This window comes from Meleagris gallopavo, chromosome 19 (genome assembly GCF_905368555.1).
Source record: "Meleagris gallopavo chromosome 19, MGAL_WU_HG_1.1, whole genome shotgun sequence".
Taxonomy (NCBI): Eukaryota; Metazoa; Chordata; class Aves; order Galliformes; family Phasianidae; genus Meleagris; species Meleagris gallopavo.
Genome location: NC_139422.1, coordinates 38898 through 65930, shown reverse-complemented (window position 1 = coordinate 65930; position 27033 = coordinate 38898). Strand labels below are relative to the sequence as shown.

Here is a 27033-nt window from a genome sequence, read left to right as displayed (position 1 = left end):
CTTATGTCCTAATTGATAGAATCATTGAAACATAGAATGGTTTGAGTTGGAAGGGACTTCAAGGATCATCAAGCGCCAACCCCCCTGCCACTGATGATATCAGACTACTTAAATGCTCTGGGAGATATTCCTCCACCTGCACAGGAGTGGAAGCAGCCTCCTTGGTTGCTTAAGGCAACCAAGGGTCAGAAAGCTGACGGGCAAAGTACTCTGTGAGGGCAATTCCTTTTGGATCTCAAACCTACTTACTGACCCCTGCCCCAAAGGCCTCTCCTGCTGCTTGTCATGGTCATTACCACCTGCACAGCCCTCCTCTCTTGGCTGGGACCTCTGCCCTGACCTAAGAGCCATATCTGTGCAAGTACCTCCTCCCTGCAGCCTTTCCCCAGGCTGCTCTCAGCTTCACTGGGGCTGACTCTCAGCTTTTCCTCCAGCAAGCCCTGCTTCTTTGCCTGCCCTGAATCCATAGGGGCCTTGGCACTCTCAATCTCCAGCCAGAAGGATGGCAGTTGTTAAAGCACTACTTTCCTGACTTTCCCCATCATCCCATGGCTACTCACACAGACTGTGTCCTGAAAAGCAGTAGAGGGCCCCTCAGCCTCAAGAAGTACCGTCATAAGCCAACCCAGAGCCTCCCTCCAAGCACAATGTGTGCAGGAGCTGAAAGCAGGAAAGGATGACAGAGGTTTTCTTGCACAGTGCTCTGCCATACCCAACTGGGATGTTGGAAGGGATGGAAGAGCAGGTACCTTGATGTTCACGGCTGCCCTCATTGGCCTCCATCTTGCTTTTATGCCTTCAATGAATAGATGGGAAAAGATACTTTGGCAGCACTCAGACAGTAGGTACGATTTTCCTTCCTGCTCAGAGATGTCTTCACTTTGCTGGCTGAAGAAAAAGGCAAGAGAAAACAACAAGTGGATTTAGTAGTAGTACTCTCCAGAGTGGCTCAAATTGTAACCGGGTTTGTCATAATGTGGAATCCCAAACTCAACACTCTGAGTCCACGCTCGCAAGCAGGCAAGAAAACTCTCCTCCTCACAAACCAGGTTAAGCAGACCCAAGTCTGCCCCATACCCTGCCCTGATGGAGAGTCAGAGCCTTCCTCCCAGGCCAGCACATGGAGAACACCATATCACACAAAAACTGCAGCCTCTCCTAGCCTCATAGTCAAGGTCACTGGGACCACATCAGTTGTCTGTGCCCCACACCTAGTGTATATGTCCCAGAGCAGCCATTACCTCAGCCGCTCTGAGGGCAAAAGCACAGGATATAATGCCATGTCCCAGGGCTCCTCCTTTACCCAGTCCTGCAAGTTCCAGACAGACAACCAAAGTAGGCAGTGGGCAAGATCATATGGAGCCCTCCTGCATCCCCTGGGACCCGTTCTTCTCCCAAACCTGCACACACAATGGTCACATCACCTCTGTGGCTTCCAGAAAGGCACTACAGGGCATGGCAGCACTTGTCCAGGGGCTGGATGGACCCTACTGCACAGCCACAGGCACTGAGGAGCAGCACACAAGGTCCCTGCTAGGGGGAGACTTGGCTCCAGGAGCTCCCATGAAGCCAGGGGAAACCAGTAAGCCTTGGTGGAAACCAGCCTTATGGTACCCCCCAAATCTCCCCTGTAGAATGGCCCTGGCTCTGGGTACTCACCAGCAGTGTCCTCAGTGCCTCCTGCTTTGAGAAGAGCCCAAAGCTGGGGCAATCACCCACAGCCTGGATGGCGCAGCTGACCTCAGTGATACTCTGCACCAAGGCAAGGTTTAGCTGAGACCCCTGAGGATAAAAAAGCAAAGTACTTTTTGAACCACTTGAAGGGATGAGGGGTGGAAGAGGTAACTGAACTGGGTGGAATCTAGAGAATGGTTTGGACTGCAAGTTCACGGTAAACTGTTCCTCTGGGATCCTTAGAAAGATGCCATCTTGTTATGCCACCCCCCCAGAGGCTGGAGCTGGGGCATCCATCAGACCTTCTCCGTGCATGCCCTGAACTCCCACCTGTTGGCTGGCTCTAGAAAGCAGCAGCATCTTGCCCAAGATGTCTGCATCCACACAGCCCAGCAGATGCTCCCTGGGGTTGTGCAGTGCCATGCCACCATAGGTGAGCATGACAGCAGTGCGAGCAGCCTGGTCTTCCTTCTTCTTCTGCTGCCACTATACCTGTGTCAACAGATATATCCAATATGACAGCTCTATGGCCCTAGTACATCCCCAGACTTCTGCAAGATATGGAGATATGAGCTTCCCCACACCCACAACATCTTCTCATCTCCCTGAGCACTTCCCAGCAGTTCCCCAAGCTTCTCTTGCAGCTGTGAGCTCTGGGCCTGGGAGGTGTTCCTGTCCTGCATGACAGGCTTCCCCCAAGAGAACAGGTGAGGGGGCACAGCTTCTGTCATGCTCACCGCTGGCAGATTTACCACTGACTTTAGGGGCTAAGGAACTCTGACACAGGGTGGGACTGCAGAAAGGTATCTGTAATAGTCTGTCACTGTCCTGCTCAGAGACAAATAGTTTGTTCTTCCCAGTGGTAGAGGTGAGCCCTATTTGTTCACCTCACTGGTAAAGGCTGCACTGCTCCCTTGCCCTCCCTGAAAAGGACTCCTCCCAGCCCTCAAGGAATGCATGGAGCCAGCTCAGCAGGACTCAACTTCCAGCACTCAGCTTCGGAAAAGGGACAGCAGCTCACGCTGTGCCCACCTCCTCATCACCACCTCCTGCTGAAGATGAATAGTGGCTACGTGTAAGACATCATTGCAGCTAGCCCACCAAGGCAGCTCTGATCCATGGGGGTCAAATCCTATCCTTTCCAAAGGTACTTCACAGGCCTCAATGCCAGGACATCTCATTTGAAACACAGGTCTTGGGTAGTAATTACAAGAGGAATAAACTAAAGGTGGCTGCCACGATCTAGCTACTATCAGTGCAGAAGTCAATTCAAGACCAAAAAAATAATAATTAAAAAAAAATTAAACAACAGAACACTGGATTCTTTACCTTCCAGTCTCCAGATATCTCTGAAAACCTGACTCTGGACAGCATAGCAGCAAATATTGTCACTGTGTCCAAGGTCAGGTGGAAGTGGCTCTCAGCAGCAAAGGACACAACCGAAATCATTCACTACAACCAAAGAGAAGTGGGGAGTCAGCTGCATCTGAGACATTCAGTCATGGCCAGTGCCAACAGCCAGGCAAGGCACTGAGTGAGAGAAACCACAGCAATAGGGGATCACAGAGACCTACAGCAGGGCCAGGAGAAGCCCCCCCTCTGCTCTAGGAAAGCACGGAGAGAAGAGGAAGCCTCACCTAGGCCTCAGACAGCTCCACATGGTTTGTTCCTTGGAGATATCTGTGAAGCTGCTCTTGGACATGGCTGAGGCCCTGACAAGCTGCCAGCATTGACCCAAAAGCCTTGTACAAGAAGAGGTAAAAGAAAGGAGGCCGAGCCCGAGATGTGGTAATGGCCCAATATGTCAGGAGGACAAGCCAAGATCAACCCCACCACCCCAGGGAGCAGCTGAGGCCAGTTACAGTGCTGGATTGTAGCCAGCCTCTCAGCTGCATGGAGGGAAGAGCCTTTTGGTGGCAAGAGAAGGGGAAGCAGTGACAAGAGCCATAACGGGCAGAGGAGTGCCTTCAGTCCCAGCCGTGGAGCTGGATGCTCTGCAATCGGAGAAGAACCAGACAGGGAACCAGCCTTCTCCCAGGAGCTGTGAGGACAGATGCCCATCTGCTTGCTGAGCTGGCTCAGAGCCACAGTCCCGGCCTGGTCCTCCATGGATTCCAGTGGTCCCCTTTCAGAAACTAGGGGAAAACTGAAGAGGAAGTGAACATTTCCCTGCTCCTGACCAGAGAGCCCTTGACACTGACATGTTCCAGGAGGCTGCTGGGAAAGCTGTAAGGAACAACAGCCTCTCTCCCCATCCCTCCTCTCTTTTCACCCACCTCTCCCTTTTGTGCTAGCATCTCACTCAACACCCCATGGGCCTCAAGACCAGAAGAAGGAAGCAGTGCCAAAGGACACAGCTGCTCCAGAGGCATTGGCCATGCAATTAGAGGGCATTAAAACAATCAGCTGTGGCACATGTGCAGAGAACAACTCTTCTGAGTGGGCAGGCACCTACTGCAGGGGGAGGCAGACTGCTTGAAAAGAGCCCTTTCCTCTTGATGACTGCCAACACATCTGGGGAGCCCAGGTTTCCACTCAAAACTTTGTTTGTATCCTCTCCTCCTCCTGTTTGTGACAGACCCCAAGGGTGTCAATACCGTAAGCAGATAGCACTCCCAGTCTGCAGAGTCCATAGAGCTTGCATCTTTTCCAAGAAAGCAAAAGGATCCCAGGGGCAGTAATTAAAGCCACCAATTCAAGCTGGGAAAGGAAACACTAGCTGGGGCTGAGTCCTGCAACTTGCTAGCAGCTCTCAGAACAATTCAGACTAGTGCGCACACACCAGCAATGCATCTTTTCTCCTTCAGGACCACCGCTTGCTTCCCATTTGGGGCCACTGTCCCAGACTGCTGCATTGCCCAACTTGGGATGGAGGCACCGAAGGATGGCTGTTGCAAACCTGGCCAGATTAGGGGATTTGGTTCTCCAAAGCCAGGACTGCACCCTCCCTCAGAGCACTGCTCTTGTCTCTTCCCCCAACACTGATCCAGAAAGAACATGGAGCTGCCATCTGAGAAAACGTCAGTGACACTGCAGCCTCTGGCAGCTCTCCAGTCTGGGAGATGGTTGCTCCCAGCCTCCACAATGGCACCCCGAAAGGGAAAAGCAGTGTGCACAATTCCCCTCTGTCCTGCTGGGAAGCTGCATTTTCCTGCCCCCTTTCCTTCCCTGCCAGCCTGCCCATCCCTGTTGGCACCTTACCTTCCAGATAGTGCAGCAGGAAGGAGATCTCAGTTGCCCATGCTGCCCCCAGGGCAGGATCATGCTGTGGAGGGCATGCAGCAGCTTCAATGCAGCGACTGCGTGCTCACCACCTGCTCAAGGAGCTGCTGACTCCACCTAGGCAAGGGCAGGAGATAGAACAGAGTCACCCCTGCTGCCAAATGGGCAGCTTCTCCCAGCTGGAAGGGAATGTGGAGCCACTCCTACCAGCAGCAGGCAGCCAATGGCTTTCCCTGGGGCACCTTCTCTAGGGCACTGCTACTCACTAGCAGTCGAGGCAGCAGGGGCTGTGGAGCTGGCAGCTGGACTGCAAGGAAAAAGAAGAGCTGAGTGAGCTGCTGAGCCTTTGTAGTGCTCTGCACCTTTCACTTCTGACAGTCCTGCTCAGGGCTGAGGACTGAAAGCAGTCATGTTGCCTTTGCACTGGCCTGAGGAGGCTTCAAATGCAGGTTCCCTCTAAGAGGCTTTGATCTTCAATTAGGATATGATTATTTATGAAGGAAAGCAACACATCAAATCCCTTTTTTTTTTTTTTTTGCTTCAGTTTAAAATGCATTTAAGCAGTAAATATTAATTCTGTTGATATACGCTGGACAACTTCATCATGTTCCAAGCAAACCATGCACTATTAGGTCTGCTTGAATTAAGATCTAAGAATTACAGTGTTCATCCAAGTGAAGTACTCTCTATTAGAAGAAAAAAGTAGGAATCTCATATTTACTCAGTCTTTCTGTGTAGTTAATTCAATGCTTAATAGAATTTGTTTTTTTTTCCTAAGTTTTACAAACAGCAGTTTATGACTTATGGCCTATGCCTGCCACTGAGTTGAGGCAAGGCCTGAAATAGATTCCAGAAGCAAAATATGTCATCTTCTGTAATTTTAAAATGCCTTAAAATTCAATTCAGTTGCTTATATTGTCTTTGATTTGCTGAGGAAGCTTTCTATCAATTAATTTCATGGAATGACTGGCTGTGATTTGAGGTGCACGGATTTTTGGGAAAGTCGGATAATGCATTTTGGTAGAGCTTTAAGTATTCAGCAAACTCAAATTTTCTGTTTGAATTTCCATACCTCTGTCACAGAGTTCTGGGGAAAGCATCAGAATTGTAATGTCTGATTACACACTGAAAGCGAAACTCACAAACATGGGTAGGAGGTAAAACTGTTTTTGTAGCATCTGGCAAACATTGTGTTCTCCACATAAACACCCTCCCACCCCAAAACAGTGGAGCTGAAGTGGCAACTGTATATTTAACCAAATGGCACTTCTTTGGAAAGCAAACAATTCTAATGTCTATGCCTTTCAGATCTGCTACATCAAGGTTTGCAGTAAACTGCAAGTAATCTGCCCTTAGGTGCTGAAGATACAGGTAGATTTTTAAAAGCTATGTTAGAGGAAAAATGAGGGGAAGGCAGGCATCTGGCTGGAGAGAGAGGCTGAATCACTTTTTTTTATAAGCCCAACATCTGACGAACACGCATCTGTTGTTCTGGGCCTCCCAGTGCAAGAGAGATCTGGACGTGTCCCATCCCTGGGGCGTTTGAGGCGATGTTGGATGGGACCCTGGATGATCTGATCTAGTATGTGATCAAGCGGTTGGCAACCCTGTCTGTAGCAGGGGGGCTGGAACTTGATGATCCTTCAGTTCCCTTTCAATCCAAGCTGTTCTATGATTCTATGATTCCGTGATACTGGAAAGAGCCCAAGGTAGGGCCACTAAGATGATGAAGGGCCTAGAGGAGAGTCTGAAAGAGCTGGGACTTTTCCCTCTGGAGAAGAGGAGGCTTTGGGAAAAAACTAGAAATGCCTGCAAATACCTGGAAAGAGGATGCAAAGAGGATGGAGCCTGGTTCTTATTGGTGGTGTATGTGCCAGAACAAGAGACTATGGGCACAAACTGGAACACGGGAGGTTTGTATAAGCACTAGGAGCACTTATGTCTGCTCTATGTGGGTTGTGCCAGCGTTTATGGAATCTCTTCCTTGAAGATTTTCAAAAGCCGCCTGGATGTGTGCCTGGGCACCCTGCTCTGGGTGTCTGTTCTGGAGCTGGGGTTGGGCCAGATGGATCCTACCTTGGCCAACAAACAACAAACCAACAAAAAGACACACACATAACCTGTTTGCACGGTTCTGTTCTTATGGAAACTACAACAGACAGAAAGAGCACAATAACAATATTTGATAAGCAAATTCTCAGCTACCAAATGCTGTTTCTCAACACAGTCACTGCCATCAGCTACGCTTTTTGATTTTTGCCAGCTGATATGAATCTGCACCAGTGAAGGTGACCTGCTGTCACTGTCACTACTGATGAAGCAGAGCACTCGTGGTCCCACTGTGCTCACATCCACTGTTTGGTCTCCATAAATGTTCAGCAAGGGTCAGTGAATGTCAATGGGTGCCATTTTTTCAATTTACTTCTGCGGTGTGCAGGAGGTTTGATTGGGCAGGACCAGCTCAATTACCAGAACTTCAAGCATTGACTAAACAGGTGGCTTTTGCTAAATGTGTATCCTGATGTTTGAATGTCCCAGCACCCATTGCTCTCAGTGTAGTCTTTCCAGTCTGTTGTATCTCACCCTCTTTCACACGTGAATAACACTAACTAAACTGTGACACGTACCAAAGAAGCTTTATTAACTTAGCTCATTATAACCTGTCCCACAGCATCCATAGTCAAGTCCAACTGTCCATCCTGATTCCATCTCTGTTGCACCTTTTCCTCAATGAATTGAGGTGCCGTGGGCCCAGCAGTTGAGCTGGGCGATGGGCTCTAATGATGAGAGGGCTGATCAGATGGCTGCCACCAGGAGGACCCAGATCTCACTTCAGGCTGTTGCAGGCCTTTCTGCTTGCCATGGCACTGCACTGCACCTCTGGGACCAGGGGATTGGGCATGGCATCTTCTTCTGCCTGGAGGACTTTTTCCATTCAAGGGACTTTTTCATGGCCTCTGTGGAAAGGAATGCGCCTCGTTTGGGGCACCATATGTGAGCATTGCCCTCAGAGCAATGTGGAAAAGATCAGAATGTCCATGGAGGAGGGGAAAGGAGAGGATGCGAGTGCCGCCGGGGAGTTACAGAGGCCATTTACAGGCAGGGATAGTGGATCTGAGCTTTTACCCAGAGCCATTAGGGACATTTTTTTTCATGTCCAATGTAATGTTTTTTTTTTGGAGAACAAAACTTCCTTACATTTTCTAGAGTCTCATTTTCAGAGTCAGAATCCTGACTTGTGATGTCTTACATTCTTAGTCACTAAAACCTCATTTTTAGGTTCCAGATGTTCTTTTTTTTACAATCAAAATGCTTCCTTTTTAGGGTGGAAATGCCTACATTTGGATCCAAGGAAAAATACTGGGAGTCCAAAGCACAGTTTTGGGGGTCTAAATGCTTTTAAAAGCAAAGCCTCCCTCATGTCTCACTGCCTGCAGAAGGGGGAGAACATCGCCCTTGTGCTAAAGGACGTGGGAGTGCTGGTCATTGAAGGCACAAGGGTGCAAATGAAATTTTATTATGATTTCCTAGAGAGGTTTTCTGGGAAGGAGAACCTGGAGGAGGCCATTTTCAAGGTGAGGGCTTGGAGTTCTAGTGGCTAGAATCTTGGGCTGGGCCAGAGCTACAGTCCCGCCAGTTCTTGTCTTGGATTCATCCAGTACTGAGGGCCTCAGCCAAGCAAAGGACATAAGCCCATCTTCACTCACCTCCATTGCAGATCCCCTGGCTGATGGACATGATTGTATCCCCGGTGACAGCCGTGGCCTCTCTGACGTTCTTAGGACGTGTGATTATCTTTCCTGAGTGAGTATGTTTGCATCTGTGGGCTCTGCCTGGTGCAGCTGTTCAGCTCTCATTCAGGAGCATTTGCTCCTTGTGACCATGGGTATCCCTTTGTGGAGACACTGCGCATCACTTTCTTTGATATCCCCATAACAACTGTGGCTCGTAGCCGTTCCTGTGAGACACATCTAATGGGAGAGATGAAGGAACTTGGGTGATATTTTATTCTCAGCGTGACCTGGATTCCTTTGCTGGGTGACCCCATTCCCAGGACGGTCCTTTTGGCCGAGAGCTTTACAGCAATGCAGAAACATGTCTGTCAGTGGGTGATCGCGGCACGTGGCAATTGATGGTGATGCTGTGGGTCACACGGACAACTTCTCTTTGCACACAGATACGTGATGGAGACAATGCCCAGACCACCACCCAGGAAACTCATCAAGGATTCAGGAAAAGAGAGTTTGCCACCTCTGGATCAGGGAGAGGAAGGTAAAACAGCTGCCGGACCTTTCCATAGCACTTGCATCGAACTTGTGGTGGGAAAGTCCCCCTCCAACAATCACCCAAAGGCCAAAGCCCACACCATCTTGACAAAGCCTTTTCTCAGAACATCTCGCTAGGTTCCCCAAAACTTAGGCCTCGGCTGGGATGTGCCCAAGATGCCCACCACTGGGTACAGAAAGTGAGTGGGGTTCTAAGACCCTGTCCTTCCCATGTGGGAAACGGCCCCCTCCAGAAAGACTCACCTCACCAGCACCACCCAGCTCCTCTTTCGCAAAGCTGGTGCAGACTGCACAGTCACAAAACCACACTGCCATGGCACTAAAGAGCTGGGCAAGGGTCGCTGTCAGGTGAGGGCCCGAGGCCTCTGGACGTGTGGGCTGCGGTAGGAACAGGACAGCCCTTCAGACTCTGTAAGAGCAGCCCTGCATGTCACTGGGGACAGCTGCGCTGCAGCAATGCATTTCTGAGGACAGCCCTCCTTCCTGGCTTTAGGAGGGATTTCCTAAATTGTCTTTCCCTGTTTTTTTTGATATTGCAGAAAATGAACTCCTGCGGCTCCAGAGAGCAATGATGATGGAGAGGTGGAAGTATCAGTTCAGGTGAGGCGAGAGGCTCGCTGTTGGCATTTCTATTGGGCTGTTTTCTCACCCAGGCCAGAGCCCATTCCTCAGCCCAACCGTGCTGAACACAGCACTCAGAGGAGTGGGATGGGGCCACCAGGACCTGCTCATTGCACAGAGCTTACCCCTCGACAGCCCCTCAGATAAGCAGCCGCAGCATGGCCTGTTTGCCGTGCATGAGGAAGGCTGTGTCGCAACCAGCAGTCCTGGCTTAGCGGTGCAGGATATGGTCCCAAAGACATAACCTGCTCAGGTGAACCCCTCCCACTGTGTCCTTTCAGTCATATGCCAACGGAGCCAGAGGCATCTCCTACCAAAAAGCAGCCTGGTTCCAGAAAAATCCAGGCTGAAAAACCTCAGAAGTTCAGAGAAGGAAGAGGAAAGACGACAGCTCCGCATGCCGGTGGAGCCGGTGGATGGCTTGGAACAGCCAAAGCAATGCCTTCATACCGGTGCGGAGCCCCAGTTCTGAACCCTGAACACAACTACAGCGTGTTCAGACCGCAACCACCAGGAGCGGAGTCATCGCAATTACTGAAGTCGAGGCCTGAGAAGTTCTGGTCCATGCTGCAACAACCGCAGAAGACCACGTTGTCGGGACACAACTTCAACATCTCCCATCTGCATCCATTCCCATACAAGGCATCCAGCTCAGTGCGGTGCCGCCTACCCAGAGCAGGGCTCCCCAGCCTGGGGAGGCCCAGGCCACTGTGATCAGGGCTTTGGGTGCCCAGAGCGCAGGCAGCAAATCAGGTGTGTAATTCCCACCGGGGTCATACTGGAATGCCATCCCTTTGCATAAAGGCAGACTTATAGAGACAGTGGAGTCGCTTTAGTGACCCTCTAATTCTGACTGATTCCAGTTACTTGTTTTCCAGCGTTGTGCTCTTTTCACACCCAACACACCGAGGCCCATGATTTGGCAGCATTTGGAAGACCTAGATAAGCATGAGGCGGCTCTGGGCCAGAGAGGAGAATGTTTCTTGCCAGCTCATTGCTCCTTCAGATCCCTGGTGGGAAGGGAAAGGCTTTTTGGGTGGTCTGGCATAGCTTAGAAGCAAAACGATGCTGCTGGACACGTCCTAGGCAAGGGGTAAAGAGGGATAGAAAAATGGCTGCTTTTCCCTCTGTGTCCTGACCTGAAGCCACCGCTGGGGTCTGCATGTGGGCAAAGAGCTCCCAGAACCTGCACTATTGTTCGGGAAGACTTTCTCTTCTATTACCAAAATCCATCTGTCTTCAGAACACATGGAAATGGATGAAAAATAATAAAACAAATTTGACTTACAGAAGATGGTGGCGTTTTCATTTGTTCCCAGTGTTCCTTCTCAGGAATGGGGATGGAAGGTTTCACAGTTGGGCTGCGGCTCTGAAATGAGCCCAATGTGCAGCTGGAAGCGGGGCTGTCTCAGGCAATCCTCTGGGGCGTTTTCCATCACAGACAGCTTTCCTATGGCCTCCACGGAAAGCAGCACCCCGTGTTTGGGGTGTCAGACAGAAGCAGGGTCTCAGAGGGAGCCGACCACAAACAAAATGCTGCTCTCTATTGTACAGCCCAAGCAGCTGAGTGTACAGGAGCTCCTGGCCCCATGCACTCTAGTTGCAAGAGTGAAAAATATCTGAATGATGGTTTGTTTTTTTTTCTGTTTGTTTTGACAAGTAAATTCTGTGTTCCCTGTACGCTTATGGCCTTTGACAGCAATTTAACACCATTAATTTTGAATTTTCCGCTTAGGTACCGCCTCCTCATTTACCTTAGCCTGACTTCAGTGAATGATTGATTCCATTCCCAAGACAATGCACTCTTTCGCAGGGACTCCAAAACGATTCCTGTACAGCACACTTCTATAAAGTATCCACTGAAGCTGTCTGAGACATTGCAAGGGTCTTCTAACTTTGGGTAAACACGTGCTAATGCAGAGGAAGGCGCCCTTTCTCGAAGGTCTCCTCAGAAACTCTTCATCTGGACTTCATCTGGATTCGCTTCCCCTCCTCTATGAAGCCAGACAAGTATAATTTTTTGTATTGCCTTTTATATTCACGGTATTGGCTAAACTGCGGATAGCTGCAAATGTGGTTACCCGTACTCCACACTGGTCCTCAGTTTCTTCAGGCAATCTTCATAACATCAGCTTTTGTTCTTTACGCTTCAAGTGGCTCTCGTAGCCCTCTGTGATTCTCTCTGCCTTATCTCTGCATGTTCTCCAACCAGGTGCCAAACACTCTGTAACCTTGACGCAGTTTGCTAAAACCTGAGACCTCTTCTTGCTTACTGCTACTCCTTCCTGCCTCTTGAATTCCCCATGGATACTGGAAGAAGCATTGTCAGCTGGTTTGCTGCTGGGACATGGCTCCTTCCCACCTGCAGCCTCACCAGATGGTGAGCTCAAGTCACAGCCAGCTCTCCTCATTCTCCAGTGAGCCGGACGGTGCTACTCAGGAGCAAATCTTGAACAACTGGCAAACTAATTCAATTCTTACTGCTGCTTTTAACATTATTGCTTCTTGAATGATTTCCAAGCCTTTTGCTATTCCTTTCAACTCCAAAACAGATGGAAATCACACTAACAACAACACGCCTGAAGAAAAGGCCATACTCGCAGCTGTACAGAGAAACTTTGAGAAAGCTGTGTGGTTCCTGAGCTTGAACACACTTCCTACTGTACTAGGCCAATTCCATACCCTTCAGACCTGGCAGAAATCAGCTTGGGAGGCAGCCTGGCCCATCAATATCTGGGTTTACCAGCCCAGGCTCTTACTTTTTGCAATAAAAGGGCTCTGAGCTACAGCCTTGAAGGCTTTCCAGCCTTCTATCAGATCTCTGTTTCTGTTAAGCAGCTGTTAGCTTCCTGTATGGGCTGGGTATCCTAATTACTTGTGATGTAGGTATGTTTGCCAGTCTGAAGCCCCCTCCACCTCCTCCACATTCCTTGCAGTTCTGCACTTGCTGGTGCCTCCAGCATTGAAACCTTTCATCTATAGTTTGAGGAACAAGGAGCTCAGGGATGTGGTGTTGAAACTGATGAATTTTTTCATGAGCTTCAAACTGCCCATCTTCATCTGAATATGACACACAATAAAACAGTCAGAAGGAGCAGTCTCTTTTGTAATGTAAAATACTGCAGGAGCAGCCCGTTTTGATTTGTGCATTTTTTCTGTATATAGAATTTAGACTGCACAAAGGCTACTTGTTGTCCTGGTGATGGTTTAGCCTGTCAGGCAGGCCAGCACTGCACAGATGTTGGCTCACCCCCCCCCCCCCCCCCCCCCGCTCCCAGTGAAATGTCAGGGAGATTAAAAAACAAATCTAACAAACACAACAACAAAGTAGAATGTGAGAGTGGAGATAAAAACTATTTTATTTGCTACTCAGCACCAAAAGTCTGTCATTTTTTGAGAAAATGTGGACTTTGCTCATTATACACTCATTATAAAAGCAAAATCAGCTCCATCCCAAAAGTTATCCACTTCCACAGTGCTACAACCCCACATTTGGCATGCATGCTGGAGTTTTTAGCCTGGGCTTTTAAAAGCAAAGTGAGAAAATTTCACACAACTCACTACAAAGGTATGCAATGATGAGAGTGACTCAAGCTCTGACTGAAGGGTAAAAGGTCATATAAAAATGGCTGAACAGAGAGGGGATGATGAGGGAAGATACCACTGCAGAGAAATCAGGAGAACACCTCTGCCTTCTGGGATCAGGCAGCCAGTGAAGCCTCTCTTCCCCCAACAGAGACGCCTGCAGGGTGAGGAGCACACACTCAGTTATGCTTAGTGTTCCCCTGGGAAACTCAGACATCTCTATAGAGCTATTCGCTAACTCAGCATGCCTGTGGTTTTCGTAGGCTGTGCTATTTGTAGTTCTTTGCACGTGCTTTGCAGACAGTGCATTTATGGGCAGTGCAAAAGAATGGTGCATCCATTGCTTTGATAACGTGCAGCACTCCCTGATGGAGCTGTGGGATTTCTGATCCAGCGCCACAAGTGGAATAACGAGGAGATGGTGCAGCAGCTCACTGAGTGCTGCTGTACAAATCAGGCCATGCGCTTTTTGTGAATCCACAACTCCAATTGTTTATTGATGGACTGCAAGCAGACTCAGAGTGCCAAGTTGGGCTGCTGCCATGAAGCCACTGCCTTCTGATGCTCCTCCACTCAGTCCTTCAGTCGCAGTTTCTCCATCATCTCCACAAGGCTGTTCATTGCGGAGGACTGGAAAGAGACAAGGCAAGTGTAAAAACAGGACACTGCTTCCCTCAGCATGTTACAATCCCCTACGTGTCTGACAGCACTGCACCCACTCAGAAGTGATGCTCAAAATTCATTTCTCCATACTTCATGACAGAGGACTGAAGAGACTCATTTTTGCATGGTGCTAAGGATGGTCCATCCCCATGACATCCCTTTGCATGCTGCAAGGCGCAGCTGGCATTCTGGCAGCCTGCTGGCTGCTGCTCCCTAACACAGGGAACCACACTGCCTTTTATTTGCTTTTCCTCTCTCTGTCTTCCAGCAAATAGCATCTCAAAACTTTCCTTGCTCGAAAACCACTTAGGAATTAAAGAACCGGCAAGCTTGCTTTTAGAATTACCTTCTCTATACAACATGATTCTTTAAAGGACAAGCTCTCCTAGCAATCACCCTCTTCTGACACACTCAACCTGTAGGGAAAAGTTATTCCTCTGTGTCTGCAGGCTTTGCTCACATTCCCAGGTGCCAGAGTCAGTCCAGTTCTCAGCTCAGCTTTACCAGTAACAGAAATCCAGTTTCTGCCAGCTGTGTTTTTCTCTCTTCTGAAACACTGTACTGCTGCAAGAAGCAACATTTCAAATGCTTCTTTACTGCACAAAAGCTAGGAATCACAGAATGGCCCGGGTTGGAAGGGACCTCAAGGACCATGAATCTCCAACCCCCCTGTCACAGGCAGGGCCATCAAACTCCACATTTAATACCGGCCCAGGCTGCCCAGGGCCCCATCCAACCTGGCCTTGAACACCTCCAGGGATGGACGGGGCATCCACAGCCTCTCTGGGCAGCTGTTCCAGCACCTCACCACTCTCATAGTAAAGAACTTCCCCCTGACATCCTACCTCAATCTTCCCTCCCTCAACTTAAAACCATTTCCCCTTGTCCTGCTGTTATCTACCCTTTCAGAGAGTTGATTCCCCTCCTGTTTGTAGGCTCCCTTTAGGTACTGAAAGGCTGCAATGAGCTCACCCCGCAGCCGCCTTTTCTCCAGGCTGAAAACCCCCAGCTCCCTCAGCCTGGCTTCACAGGGGAGGTGCTCCAGCTCCCTGATCATCTCTGCGGCTCTCCTCTGAACCCTCTCCAACAGCTCCCTGTTTGTCTTGTACTGGGGGCTCCAGACCTGGACTGCAGATGGGGCCTCACAAGAGCAGAGCAGAGAGGGACAATCACCTCCCTCTCCCTGCTGGCCACCCCTCTGCTGATGGAGCCCAGGAGCTTTCCGAGCTGCAAGAGCACACTGCTGGCTCATGTTCAGTTTTTCATCCATCAGGACCTCCAGGTCCTTCTCCGTAGGGCTGCTCTCAAGGACCTCTCCTTCTAGTCTGTATTAATGCCTGGGATTCCTCTGGCCTATGTGCAAAACTTTGCACTTTGCTGTGTTGAACCTCATCAGGTTCACCCGGGCCCACCTTTCAAGTCTGTTGAGATCCCTCTGAACGGCATCCCTTCCTTCCACCGTGTTGACCGCAGCACTCAGCTTGGTGTCATCAGCAAACTTGCTGAGGGTGCACTTGATTCTGTCGTTGATTCATTGATAAAGATGTAGAAGAGCACCGGTCCCAAGACAGACCCCTGGGGGATGCCATTCATTACTGGCCTCCACCTGGACATAGAACCATTAGTCACCACCCTCTGTCTGCGGCCTTTCAACCAGTTTCTTATCCATCAAGTGGTCCACCCATCAAATCCACATCCCTCCAATTGGAGATAAGGATGTGGTGGGGGACCATGTCAAAGGCCTTGCTCAAGTCCAGCTAAATGACATCGGTCACCTTTCCCTTGTCCACCAATGCCGTCACTCCATCACAGAAGGCCACCAGATTGGTTAAGCATGACCTTCCCCTGATGAAGCCATGCTGGCTGTCTGGGATCACACGCTCATTCCTCATGTGATGAAGCATGTCATCCAGGAGGATCTGTTCCACGATCTTCCTAGGCACAGAGGTGAGACTCACCAGCCTGTAGTTCACCAGGTGCTCCTTGCTCCCTTTCTTGTAAATGGGAGTGACGTGACCCTTCCTCCAGTCATCCAGGACCTCACCTGACCGCCACGACTTTTCAAACATGATGGAGAGAGGCTCGGCAACCACCTCAGCCAGCTCCTTCAGAACCTTCTTTCAGGAAATAAGAACCTTTCCTTTAGGAAATAAGAAAAGATTTCCAGATTAGGCATACATTTCAAGGAGGCACCAGACAAGTGGAGACAGTGGACAGCACTGGCAAGTCAAAGCTACGTTAAAAGTTTTTATGTGAGATCTAATGTCAACTTTTCCAATGCAGGTTAGCTATGGTGATGATAAATCATGCCCAAAAGCTTCGCTGCACTAGAACACAAAATCCAAGAGATTAGAAGCTGCAGAGATGTAAGTTCATCTCAGCCCAGAAATCCTTCAGTTTGTGTACTGACTGGAGTTCTGAAACTGCAGCGTCAGAATCATTCTCCTTCTCTGGGTGCAGTTCAGGAGATGAACACTCCAAAACACTCACACTTGTTCAGCTCTTCCTTTCCCATTAAGTCTGGGCTTGATAGATGTTTTTGTCCCCTCTTTTTCCTGAGATTACCCTCTGCTGCCTCTGTTGCCATGTTTTACTTGACCACTAACAAAAAGGTATATCTAAATTATTCAATCTGAGATTCTTCACATAGCAATGTAACCCGATGAGCTGGGGCTTTCCAGATGATAGGAAAATTTGCTAAGGAAACCCATAGTTTGGGACGGGGACTCTACACAACTCATAGGCAGAAGGTGGGGGGCTCTCACATTTTTCTGCTGCCGGGTAGGGTCTCCATACAGAGTGGAGACTTACCATGATTTGCCTTTCTCTTTTGCCAACTTGCAAGCACACCCGCTTCAGGGCACATTCCATCCCACTGGTAGTCCTTGTAAGAAATGCGATGGCAAATCCACCTGCAGAAAACTCTGTCATTCCATTTAGTAACGAAGAAACCACCTTGCCCTTGCTCTTGACCCTTGTCCCTGCCTCCCACTGCCCTCAGACTACAACCATCTTCTCTTGAGGACAGTAAATAAAAGTGATAATTTATACTTGGTTATCCTGGCAGTATTTGTGAGCCACTAAAAGAAATCCCCGCATTCCAGAAAATACAATCAAAAGAGATAGACAGAGGAGTAGCGCTAATATTTCTTCAGTTGTGGAAGTCTCAACAGAAAGTGTTGTGCTAGAGGTGTGAGGTTAAGGGAACAGCCCTATCAAGACATAAGTCTTAGTATAGAAGGTTTAGCTATGGCATGCTGATTAGAAGAAAAAAAATGGCTATTACCTCGTACTTTTTTTTTTTCTGTCACTCTCATCATGTTGATCTGAGGATGACCAAAGCCTGTTGCCGTGAGCTCTGCAGAATCAAAATTGTGGCTCAGAGCACATAGCACATAGCATAGAAGAACTCTGTAACCTAAGTGGCAAGAAAAAACAAGGGGAACTGTTTAAATTCATTACCTCCTCTAAACTGATAGTCACTGACTTCTTGTCACGCTCTACTCCTGTATAGCAAGATAACAAAGATTTAGTGATGTTTACAACTGTGGTAGGGACTGCTGGACACCAACCAACACGGCTGAGCACACTCTCCTGTTTCTACCCCAATTCTAGAAAGACCCAGAAGAGCTCAGTGCTCTCTTGTTTTCATTTGCTTACATGAACCATTTTAAAACACATGCTGTTACAGGCCAGCACAAGTCCGAGGGCCCAAAGCCACATCCAGAGAGGCCAACACCATCCCTGGGGCCTGAAGCCACAGCTGAAGCCAGATAGGCCCCAGGGGCCTAAAAACTCAGCCAGAGAGACCTGCACTGGCCTTGGGACCTGAAGCCACAGCCACAGCCTGAGAGACCAGAACCAGTCCTGGGGATTAAAGCCACAGCCACTGTTAGAGAGGCTGGCACCAGCCGCGGGGCCTAAAGCCACAGCCACAGCACAAGAGGCCAGCACCAACTTCAGGCCTAAATCCACAGCCACAGCCTGAGAGGTTGGCACAGGCCCAAAGGACTGAAGCCACAGCCAGAAAGATCAACACCAGCTCTGGGCCATCAAGCCACAGTTACAGCCACAGAGGCCAGAACCAGCCCAAGGGCCTAAAGCCACAGCTGCATCCAAAGAGGCCAGCAATTACCTCAGAGCCAAAAGCCACAGCCTGACAGGCTTACACTGGCCCTGGGGCCTAAAGCCCCAGCAACAGCCAAACAGACTGGCACCAGCCCTGGGCCTAAAGCCACACAGCCTGAGAAGATGGAACGGCCCCGGGGCCAAAAGCCACAGCCTAAGAGGCCAGCACCAGCCATAGCCCAAGAGGCCAGAAGCAGGCCAAGGGTCTGAAGCCACAGTCACAGCCCAACAGGCCATCACTGGCCCCAAGGCCAAAAGCCACAATCTGAGAGACCAGCATTGGCCCCAGGGCCTAAAGCCATAGTCACAGCACAAGAGGCCAGCACCAGCTTTGGGCCCAAATCCACAGCCACAACTCGAGAGGCCAGCACCAGCCCTAGGCTGTAAAGCTACAGTTACAGCCACAGAGGCCCATAGCAGCCCTGGGGCTAAAGCCACATCTACAGCCAGAAAGGCTGGCACTGGCCCCAGGCCTAAAGCCAAAGCCCGAAGGGCAGTACCAGCCCTGGGGACCAAAGACACAGCCATAGTCAATTAGGGCTGTAAGGAGGATCCGGGGAACTACAGGCCTGTCAGCCTGACCTCATTACCAGGGAAAGTTATGGAGCAAATCATCTTAGTGAGATCACACGGCACATGCGTGGCATCCAGGGGATCAGGCCCAGCCAGCACGGGTTCATGAAAGGCAGGTCGTGCCTCACCAACCCCATCTCCTTTTTCAACCGGTTGACCAGACTGGTAGATGAGGGAAAGGCTGTTGATGCAGTCTACCTGGACTTCAGCAAAGCCTTTGACACTGTCTCTCTCAGTATTCTTCTGGGGAAACTAGCTGCCCGTGGCCTGGACAGGTATACCCTTCTTTGGGTAAGGAACTGGCTAGAGGGCCGTGCCCAATGGGTAGTGCTTAATGGAGTGAAGTCCAGTAGGCAACCCGTTACAAGTGATGTCCCCCAGGAGTCAGTAATGGGCCCATCTTGTTTAATATCTTTATTGAATGACCTAGATGAGGGGATTGAGTGCACCCTCAGTAAATTTGCAGGTGACACCAAGTTGGGAGGTGGTGTGGATCTGCCTGAGGATAGAGAGGCCCTTCAGAGGGATCTAGATAAGCTGGATCACTGGGCTGAGATGAATGGGATGAGGTTCAACAAGGCCAAGTGTCGGGCCCTGCACTTTGGCCACAACAACCCCATGCAGCGTTATAGGCTTGGGGCTGAGTGGCTGGATGATTGTGAAGAGTAAAGGACCTGGGGGTATTGGTCAGTGCTCAGCTGAACATGAGCCGACAGTGTGCCCAGGTGGTCAAGAGGGCCAGCGGCATCCTGGCCTGCGTTAGAAATAATGCGACCAGCAGGAGCAGAGAGGTCATCATCCCCCTGTACTCAGCTCTGGTGAGGCCGCACCTCGAGTATTGTGTTCAGTTTTGGGCCCCTCGCTACGAGAAAGACATTGAGGCCCTGGAGCACGTCCAGAGAAGGGCAATAAAAATGGTGAGGGGTCTGGAGCACAAGTCTTATGAGGAGCGGCTGAGGGAGCTGGGATTGTTTAGTCTGGAGAAGAGGAGGCTCAGGGGAGACCTCATTGCTGTGATGAGGAGGGTTGGGCCTCCTGTCCCAGGCAACAAACAGGACCCGGGGAAATGGCCACAAGTTGTACCAGAGGAGGTTTACATTAGACATAAGGAAAAACTTTTTCTCTCCGATGCCGTGGATAGCGTCCTAATCAGATTGTTCTCAAGCGGGAAAGCACGACAGTAGTCAATATGAGTGATCAAGCTTCACTTTATTGCTGCACACACAGGGTTTATATATGGTTCCAATACACGTATGTTCGCACACTATTGGTGCACAAGGTGGGCGGCCAGGTGGGCTGCCTAGCTTCAACCAATGCTCAGCCAGCATTCACACCTGCCGCTGAGCTCATCCGCTTATCAGCCCCCCACATATCCACAGAGCACAGCTGCGGATGTGGGCCTACTGTTTACATGCTGCCTCAAGGATGTTGTGTCTCCCATCTTAACTCCTAATGTTTTCTCATGGGTATGCACTCTGTGCTGCCGCACCAGCTATACTCTTTCACAGTCTCATGGCCGCCCTGCTCTCGCAGCCATCCCCCAACACTCCGAGAGTGGCCAGGCACTGGAATGGCTGCCCAGGGAGGTGGTGGAGTCACCGTCCTTGGCAGAGTTCAAGAGGCATCTGGATGAGGAGTTACGAGATATGGTTTAGTGCTTGTGGTAGCACTGGTAATGGGAGACAGTTGGACTAGATGATCTTGCAGGTCCTATCCAACCTTGTGATTCTCTGATTCTATGATTCTGTGATTCCATGAGGTAGTGCAGGGTCTGGAGAGGGAAGAGCGGGGGCAAAGGAGGGGTGAAGACCGTCTCTTTGGAGCAGAGCCCTGCTGAGAGTTCCAAGCTGTGCCCTGGCTACAGGCACCCCTGAGCTGCTCTGGGATTCGGGGAAGGTGTTGGAAATATCCAAATAATTTTCCAGGACGGTTCCTCTGATAAAGCAGATTTTATTCGCGATTGCAATGGCGGGCGTCCTGCAAGCAGGAGCGCGCCGACAAAGCAGCGTTACATCTTTTATGCCCTATTGCCCGATGCTGATCTCTTTCTGCTCTGGTTCCTCACTGGCTGAGTACTGCAGGTTCACACTCTTTCTTCACTAGTCATACAAATACCAAATAAGCACAAATCTTTTAAGTTCAGACACAAATATCCTAATTGATTAATTGTTTTCTAACAATTGCTTTCCTAACAAGCATTTGATCATAACTCTCTGATGACTGTTTTACAACATAAACACCAACACGGCCTCTTAGTTGTTTAATTACCCCCTTGTCAATTACCCCCCTTCTACACTGGTCATTGTTTTGGTCATCCGTCTATCCTTGCATAGAGATAAGTTTGAAAGGAGGATGGAGGGGAGTATCCTGAAGCCTGCACGTGGCATCCTCACATTCCCACAGAGTGGGACAGCTCTGCTTTGTGTCAAGGCCCTGACTCCTTGAAAGTTTGTTAAATATATTTCACTCTTGCCGGTTGAATGAACAACTTCACAGTATGTTTCCTAGTTCAGAACACTGTACCCACATTGTTTAAAACATTTAAATTCTATTGCAGCTTTATGAGAAGGTATTTGTTAGGCAATCCGGTAACTATATTTCTAAAATATGTTACTAATATGTATACGCTATGCTTACATTCCACATCAGATAATTCTAAAGTTATGTTACGGCTTAATTCTTTAGCTCAATTGCCCCTTTTCAGTGATCAATGCAGAAACAACACTTTTCACTTTCCACAAAGGGGAGGCAGTCTGGCTGGAGAATGCCTGGCTCCTTTCTTTTTCCACAAAGTGTGAGCATCCACTGAACTGTGCTCTGGGCTCTTGTACACACAAGCACATGTCGAGAATTGATGAAGTGCAGCAGTGCCTGCAAAGAGATGAGCTGCTGGTGTCTGCCCCGGGAGCTGCTGCTCCAACAGGAGCTCTAGGATCTGCCCCACGAGGAAGGCAGCAGAGAGCTGCAGGGATGGCATCCTGTGTAGGAAGGACAGATGCCAGGAGTCTGTGCCACCACAGCAGGGACACTCAGACACTTGCGTCCCTTGGCGTGTGGAACTCCCCCCGTTACCCCCTCTTGGAGACAGCCAGACCTGAAAGATACCGCACATCTCCTGGCCTGCTCCAGATTTGACATACATTTCAAGGAGGCACTAGACGAGAGGAGACAACGGAAAGCGCTGGCAAGTCAAAGCTTTGTTAAAAGCTTTTATGTGAGATCTAATGTCAACTTTTCCAATGCAGGTTAGCTATGGTGATGATAAATCATGCCCAAAAGCTTCATTGCACTAGAACACAAAATCCAAGAGATTAGAAGCTGCAGAGATATAAGTTCATCATAAGTTCTGCTTTGGGAGGTGCTGATGCCTCATGATCTCAGTCACCATGGTCAGCAGGCTACCAGTGGCCATGATGTCACAGTAGGGTGTGGGGCAGTGGAACCCCGTGTCACAGAGGAGAGGTTCTGTGAAGCAACCTTGCAGGGTGCAAAAGGGGAGGTGTGGTGGACGAGCCCTTCACTCTGGAGTAGCGACTGGAGAGCGAGCGCAAGGATGAGCTTGCACGTGAGGTTTGCCAAAGAGAAGCCACGCGCCTGCATTAGGCGGACCAAGTTGCATTTCTGGGATGGGATGCAGCACGTCTCCCTCATGCCACACATCACTGCCAAAGGTACAGGCTTACACAGCCATCACAGGAACTTTGTGACCAACAGTGGTGGCATCTCATGGGCGAGACCCAGCACTGTGGTTGTCTCAGGGGGATTCTCCATTAGGGGCTGGAGACAGTGACAACGCTTATCATTAGCTGTCAAGCCCCAGCTCTGGGGTTGCTGGGGGGCTAAAAGCCAACAGACACACAGTGTGACCGGGGTTTCCTCTGCTTTCTAGAGCGCATAGCGATCTGGGACGCGGTGGCTGTATACATCCAAACCCAGCTCCTGCTGCACAAGGTGGGTCAGCACCCAGATCCTCATTGTTTGCTTGGAGGGGCTGGCAGTCCCCTTGGCTCTGGGCCACAGAATGCAGTGACTCTTCCCCTCCCCAGAAAGCAGAAAATCACCCCAAATTTCCCCCTGAAGCACCAACGGACCTCATGCATGTCTGGTACCACTCATGGTAGATGGTGTCGAATCTCGGGGCTAATCCCGGTCGCTCCAAGTTCTTGGTGACCCTCACTCTGCTTCTGCTCCAACTGCAGCACTGCATTTTTGAGAGGGCAAGGGGAGGGAAGGACTGGTCAGCTTCTTCCTAAATCCCTTCCTCCAGCCAGTCCTTAACCTCTGGCTGTTCTGTTCCCTTCCACTTTAGGGGGTCCGAATTCCAACTCTTGGCTCCTTCGATGTTGTCTCTATCAAGGCCGGTGATGAGGCTTTGGTTATGCCAAGGCCTGTGTTTCGCCTGGCCAGGAATCTTGTACATGCTCACAGCCTTACGGATGATACGGAATACCTGCCTGGTAGGTGGATTAATGCCATTGTGGCTGCACAGACAAGGCAAATGGTAAACCTTACCCAGGTCTGAGATGTTTCTCAAGAGCCAAGTGCCCCCTCTGCCGAGCATGGCCAAAACTGAACTGGGTAATGACTACAACAAGCAACACTTGGGAAAAACCTGCAGAAAGGTTGACGTGTGACCTACTCCATTTTCTCTCATGTTTTTCTAGGCGATAAGGAGTGTGAGCTCGTCCAGTACACCATGGTGGCTGAAACTGCCTCTGTGTCCTGGGAGGAAGCAGAGAGCTGCATCCGAGGCACCACATCCCTCATGTCTCACTGCCTGCAGAAGGGGGAGAACATCGCCCTTGTGCTAAAGGACGTGGGAGTGCTGGTCATTGAAGGCACAAGGGTGCAAATGAAATTTTATTATGATTTCCTAGAGAGGTTTTCTGGGAAGGAGAACCTGGAGGAGGCCATTTTCAAGGTGAGGGCTTGGAGTTCTAGTGGCTAGAATCTTGGGCTGGGCCAGAGCTACAGTCCCGCCAGTTCTTGTCTTGGATTCATCCAGTACTGAGGGCCTCAGCCAAGCAAAGGACATAAGCCCATCTTCACTCACCTCCATTGCAGATCCCCTGGCTGATGGACATGATTGTATCCCCGGTGACAGCCGTGGCCTCTCTGACGTTCTTAGGACGTGTGATTATCTTTCCTGAGTGAGTATGTTTGCATCTGTGGGCTCTGCCTGGTGCAGCTGTTCAGCTCTCATTCAGGAGCATTTGCTCCTTGTGACCATGGGTATCCCTTTGTGGAGACACTGCGCATCACTTTCTTTGATATCCCCATAACAACTGTGGCTCGTAGCCGTTCCTGTGAGACACATCTAATGGGAGAGATGAAGGAACTTGGGTGATATTTTATTCTCAGCGTGACCTGGATTCCTTTGCTGGGTGACCCCATTCCCAGGACGGTCCTTTTGGCCGAGAGCTTTACAGCAATGCAGAAACATGTCTGTCAGTGGGTGATCGCGGCACGTGGCAATTGATGGTGATGCTGTGGGTCACACGGACAACTTCTCTTTGCACACAGATACGTGATGGAGACAATGCCCAGACCACCACCCAGGAAACTCATCAAGGATTCAGGAAAAGAGAGTTTGCCACCTCTGGATCAGGGAGAGGAAGGTAAAACAGCTGCCGGACCTTTCCATAGCACTTGCATCGAACTTGTGGTGGGAAAGTCCCCCTCCAACAATCACCCAAAGGCCAAAGCCCACACCATCTTGACAAAGCCTTTTCTCAGAACATCTCGCTAGGTTCCCCAAAACTTAGGCCTCGGCTGGGATGTGCCCAAGATGCCCGCCACTGGGTACAGAAAGTGAGTGGGGTTCTAAGACCCTGTCCTTCCCATGTGGGAAACGGCCCCCTCCAGAAAGACTCACCTCACCAGCACCACCCAGCTCCTCTTTCGCAAAGCTGGTGCAGACTGCACAGTCACAAAACCACACTGCCATGGCACTAAAGAGCTGGGCAAGGGTCGCTGTCAGGTGAGGGCCCGAGGCCTCTGGACGTGTGGGCTGCGGTAGGAACAGGACAGCCCTTCAGACTCTGTAAGAGCAGCCCTGCATGTCACTGGGGACAGCTGCGCTGCAGCAATGCATTTCTGAGGACAGCCCTCCTTCCTGGCTTTAGGAGGGATTTCCTAAATTGTCTTTCCCTGTTTTTTTTGATATTGCAGAAAATGAACTCCTGCGGCTCCAGAGAGCAATGATGATGGAGAGGTGGAAGTATCAGTTCAGGTGAGGCGAGAGGCTCGCTGTTGGCATTTCTATTGGGCTGTTTTCTCACCCAGGCCAGAGCCCATTCCTCAGCCCAACCGTGCTGAACACAGCACTCAGAGGAGTGGGATGGGGCCACCAGGACCTGCTCATTGCACAGAGCTTACCCCTCGACAGCCCCTCAGATAAGCAGCCGCAGCATGGCCTGTTTGCCGTGCATGAGGAAGGCTGTGTCGCAACCAGCAGTCCTGACTTAGCGGTGCAGGATATGGTCCCAAAGACATAACCTGCTCAGGTGAACCCCTCCCACTGTGTCCTTTCAGTCATATGCCAACGGAGCCAGAGGCATCTCCTACCAAAAAGCAGCCTGGTTCCAGAAAAATCCAGGCTGAAAAACCTCAGAAGTTCAGAGAAGGAAGAGGAAAGACGACAGCTCCGCATGCCGGTGGAGCCGGTGGATGGCTTGGAACAGCCAAAGCAATGCCTTCATACCGGTGCGGAGCCCCAGTTCTGAACCCTGAACACAACTACAGCGTGTTCAGACCGCAACCACCAGGAGCGGAGTCATCGCAATTACTGAAGTCGAGGCCTGAGAAGTTCTGGTCCATGCTGCAACAACCGCAGAAGACCACGTTGTCGGGACACAACTTCAACATCTCCCATCTGCATCCATTCCCATACAAGGCATCCAGCTCAGTGCGGTGCCGCCTACCCAGAGCAGGGCTCCCCAGCCTGGGGAGGCCCAGGCCACTGTGATCAGGGCTTTGGGTGCCCAGAGCGCAGGCAGCAAATCAGGTGTGTAATTCCCACCGGGGTCATACTGGAATGCCATCCCTTTGCATAAAGGCAGACTTATAGAGACAGTGGAGTCGCTTTAGTGACCCTCTAATTCTGACTGATTCCAGTTACTTGTTTTCCAGCGTTGTGCTCTTTTCACACCCAACACACCGAGGCCCATGATTTGGCAGCATTTGGAAGACCTAGATAAGCATGAGGCGGCTCTGGGCCAGAGAGGAGAATGTTTCTTGCCAGCTCATTGCTCCTTCAGATCCCTGGTGGGAAGGGAAAGGCTTTTTGGGTGGTCTGGCATAGCTTAGAAGCAAAACGATGCTGCTGGACACGTCCTAGGCAAGGGGTAAAGAGGGATAGAAAAATGGCTGCTTTTCCCTCTGTGTCCTGACCTGAAGCCACCGCTGGGGTCTGCATGTGGGCAAAGAGCTCCCAGAACCTGCACTATTGTTCGGGAAGACTTTCTCTTCTATTACCAAAATCCATCTGTCTTCAGAACACATGGAAATGGATGAAAAATAATAAAACAAATTTGACTTACAGAAGATGGTGGCGTTTTCATTTGTTCCCAGTGTTCCTTCTCAGGAATGGGGATGGAAGGTTTCACAGTTGGGCTGCGGCTCTGAAATGAGCCCAATGTGCAGCTGGAAGCGGGGCTGTCTCAGGCAATCCTCTGGGGCGTTTTCCATCACAGACAGCTTTCCTATGGCCTCCACGGAAAGCAGCACCCCGTGTTTGGGGTGTCAGACAGAAGCAGGGTCTCAGAGGGAGCCGACCACAAACAAAATGCTGCTCTCTATTGTACAGCCCAAGCAGCTGAGTGTACAGGAGCTCCTGGCCCCATGCACTCTAGTTGCAAGAGTGAAAAATATCTGAATGATGGTTTGTTTTTTTTTCTGTTTGTTTTGACAAGTAAATTCTGTGTTCCCTGTACGCTTATGGCCTTTGACAGCAATTTAACACCATTAATTTTGAATTTTCCGCTTAGGTACCGCCTCCTCATTTACCTTAGCCTGACTTCAGTGAATGATTGATTCCATTCCCAAGACAATGCACTCTTTCGCAGGGACTCCAAAACGATTCCTGTACAGCACACTTCTATAAAGTATCCACTGAAGCTGTCTGAGACATTGCAAGGGTCTTCTAACTTTGGGTAAACACGTGCTAATGCAGAGGAAGGCGCCCTTTCTCGAAGGTCTCCTCAGAAACTCTTCATCTGGACTTCATCTGGATTCGCTTCCCCTCCTCTATGAAGCCAGACAAGTATAATTTTTTGTATTG

The 27033-nt window shown here is 50.1% G+C and overlaps 3 protein-coding genes across 3 annotated transcripts; 2 read left to right on the top strand and 1 right to left on the bottom strand.

The window, feature by feature from the left end:
- Nucleotides 1–1237: 1237 nt before the first annotated feature.
- Nucleotides 1238–3123, bottom strand: LOC109370444 (maestro heat-like repeat-containing protein family member 2B). Its single transcript, XM_085239655.1, has 4 exons — nt 3004–3123; nt 2005–2160; nt 1660–1782; nt 1238–1309 (listed from the first exon to the last, which is right to left on the bottom strand). The coding sequence occupies exons 1-4, from the start codon at nt 3121–3123 to the stop codon at nt 1238–1240; spliced, it is 471 nt and encodes a 156-aa protein (XP_085095781.1).
- A 5192-nt stretch (nt 3124–8315) lies between these two features.
- On the top strand, nt 8316–10517 carry LOC146543106 (uncharacterized). Its single transcript, XM_085239135.1, has 5 exons — nt 8316–8471; nt 8615–8700; nt 9074–9167; nt 9712–9782; nt 10085–10517. Exons 1-5 carry the CDS (start codon nt 8316–8318, stop codon nt 10515–10517), a joined length of 840 nt encoding a protein of 279 aa, XP_085095261.1.
- Nucleotides 10518–22305: 11788 nt separating this feature from the next.
- On the top strand, nt 22306–25719 carry LOC116217287 (coiled-coil domain-containing protein 81-like). The gene is made up of 8 exons (XM_031556102.2): nt 22306–22423; nt 22642–22703; nt 23062–23209; nt 23417–23673; nt 23817–23902; nt 24276–24370; nt 24924–24984; nt 25287–25719. The coding sequence occupies exons 1-8, from the start codon at nt 22306–22308 to the stop codon at nt 25717–25719; spliced, it is 1260 nt and encodes a 419-aa protein (XP_031411962.2).
- The last annotated feature ends 1314 nt before the right edge of the window (nt 25720–27033 follow it).